At 35.7% G+C, this 2,885-nt stretch overlaps 1 protein-coding gene across 1 annotated transcript; it reads right to left on the reverse strand.

Moving 5' to 3' along the window:
• Window positions 1-1,884: 1,884 nt before the first annotated feature.
• Window positions 1,885-2,884, reverse strand: LOC106881310 (hemocyanin A-type, units Ode to Odg-like; the record flags this gene model as incomplete). Its single annotated transcript, XM_014931649.2, has 1 exon — window positions 1,885-2,884. A coding segment is annotated over one exon (876 nt), but the record flags the coding sequence as incomplete, so codon positions are not given.
• Between the last annotated feature and the right edge of the window lies 1 nt (window position 2,885).

Below are 2,885 nucleotides of genomic sequence, written 5' to 3' on the forward strand. Positions count from 1 at the left end.
TAAAATGAAGGAGGGAAGTTATAACAGCAGTATATATATTGAGAAATGTGTAAATGGACTCGATAGATTACTGGGTGATGTCTTAGAGAGATCACATTATTGTTGGTGATACAGCATTCTGTTGCAGCTATAAGTGACATGTGATGACGATTCACTTCTGAACTGAAATAGGCTCCGAGCCTCTGTATCATGAATGGTTATCTGGATCTCTCCTAACGAAAGCCAGAGCTTCCTGCGACCACTACATAAAAATATTAAGAAAAAATGTTATTTAGATATACTTTTTATTTTAGTTGTTTACACTCTTTTACGCTTGTTTATATTCTTATACATTCGAAGTTCACAAATTTACTTATTTAATATCAATATGATTACATTATTATTTAATATCAATGTAATTACAAAACTTCTTTGTAAACGATGTTTTCTGTTTGGTCGGATTTAATTTTCAAATTACTGGAGTCCGTTGCTCTACTCATAGCAACGTATAACAACTGGTCGTGTGTAAACATCGGAGTGAGTAAAAATACACCTACACGATCTAAAGTGCCTTGTTTGCTGTGAAAGCACGAGCGCAATCTTTAGGGTTGCAAAAAATCAAACTAAGATTTACCTCTCACTGTTCTATCAATTCAAAAATCGATATCCACGAAATAATCATATTTTCTGATTTTTTAATGCTAAAAACCTTCCTGACGACCGTCTTTGTAATCCCGAAAAATATCGTAACCATTCGTCCAACCGTCTGGTCGTGAAGAGGGAACAGACAAAAAGACGGACAAACAGACGGACATAACGCCCATTATAGTAAGATCGTAAATTTGCCCATTTACGATGGGAAATAAAGGGATAGTATCGCAAATCTAAACCCTCTAAATTTACGAACTGTACCGGAGGGGGTGGGGAATCCAGAGTTAATCCTCGTCGCCGGAATTTTAACAAAAGATCTAAGGTGATTTATTAATACAAAGCTCAATATCCACTAAATAGTCATACTTTTTTCATATTTTTTTCGCTAAAACCTTTCCTGATTACCCCCTTCGTAATCCCGAAAAATATCGTGACCATTGGTCCAGCCGTTTGACCGTGAAGAGAGAACAAACAGATGGGCATAATGCCCATTATAGTAAGATTGTCACGACTGGAATACCTTAGTGAATTTTCCTAATTTAGGCACAAGGCCAAAATTATAAACTATTTGTAACAACGGTTAATTTATTTCGTAAAACTTTACTAGCGTAAAATTACTCCCTATGGAAGATATATAAACGCTATGTTTGAAATAATATAATTTTGCAGAATTACCATGATTCAAATTTAACTAATTAGCCAAATACAGAATATTTTATCTCCTGTTCACGCGTGTTGCCGAGTATCTTTTTGAATTCCTCTGTCATTACAAACTCCAAACTAAAATGCTTTAATTTGTGCACTACACACAGAATTGAAGATTAAAGACACGAGGTAGTCATTTAAAGGTGAAGGTGCAGTAGTTAGGGTATTGCACTCATGATCACAAGATTGTGGTTTCGCTTGCTGGACTGGGTGATGCCTTGAGTTCTTGAGCAAAACATTTCATTTCACGTTGCTCCAGTATACTCTGATGGAAAAAATGAGTAATCCTGCGACGGACCGGCATTTCGTCCAGAATTACACTATAGAATCTGAAACATCGGCTTATGAGTCTATGGCTCGAGAAGGAGCTTTGATTCTTTGAATCGTTTAAACAAAGTAATTATATCGTTATTCCATGAAAAAAATATATGTAATACAATGTCTCTATTAACGCTATGTTAAAAACATGCCGCTAACAAAAGCAAGAAATCTCCAAGAATATAACAATACGAAAGATAAAAAAAATAATAAATGACAAAATGTTCTTCGCTGGATATATCATTTAATGATTGAAAATGTACAAAGTAACTAAAAAGAAATTCTTCATTATCAATGAGAAAAAAAAATGTACAGATTTACTAAATCATATAAATGATTACATCACTTGATAATATTATTTAGCTGGAACAAAGAAAATTGTCGGAGGAGTGAGGTACTTATTTGGTAAAGTACGACCATCGATACCTTGAATAGTAACCTTTATATCGAAATCATCATGAGCATGTAAACGTAGTTGTTTCAAACTTGTGGTGATATCATATTTAAAAAGACGGTCAAATGCCCAGAACATCTCATGTTCTCCACCGAGAATACAGAACGTGCCTCCAAATGTACATTCGCCATCTTTGGTGCAGATGTCGAAATTGACATCAGCAGATTGACCAATGGTACGAAGTAAGAAACCAGCAAATATTCTGTCTTCATGTTGTATTTCTTGAAGGTGTTCTTCCAATTCAGGAATGGTCATACCGTGGAAATTAAGATTGTCATAATCATAACCAAGTTCATGATAATCGAAAACTTTATTGCCAGTTGAATGAGCCTTTGTAACAGCGTTAGGATTGCTATCCAAATTGAATGGCTTCAGTGGCTTAGCAAGTTTATTGATTTCACAGTTGGCAGAGTTGTAAGGCAATCCTCGATACTTCTGCAATGCTTGCCATACAGACCAAATACGATCAGTATTGGAGTGATGAAGGTAGAAGAGAGGATCATAGGAAGTATAGTGAAGGGTTGACATACCATATGGACTACTACCTCCAACCCAAGAATGAATAGCATTGTGACCGATTTCGAACTGGATTTCAAAATCACAGAAATCTGTTTGTTCCAGAGCAAGTGCTACCTGGCGATAGAAGAATGATTTATCTCCTTTTTCTGGATCATCAAAAAGTTGAGCTCTCGGTGCTCTGGTTGTATCTTTATTGGCAACATCGATATGAGCATGGTGGAAGGGGTTGTTTTCCTCCTCAGTGACCAGTACAGGTAAA

Source organism: Octopus bimaculoides, chromosome 5 (assembly GCF_001194135.2).
Source record: "Octopus bimaculoides isolate UCB-OBI-ISO-001 chromosome 5, ASM119413v2, whole genome shotgun sequence".
In the NCBI taxonomy this organism is placed as follows: Eukaryota; Metazoa; Mollusca; class Cephalopoda; order Octopoda; family Octopodidae; genus Octopus; species Octopus bimaculoides.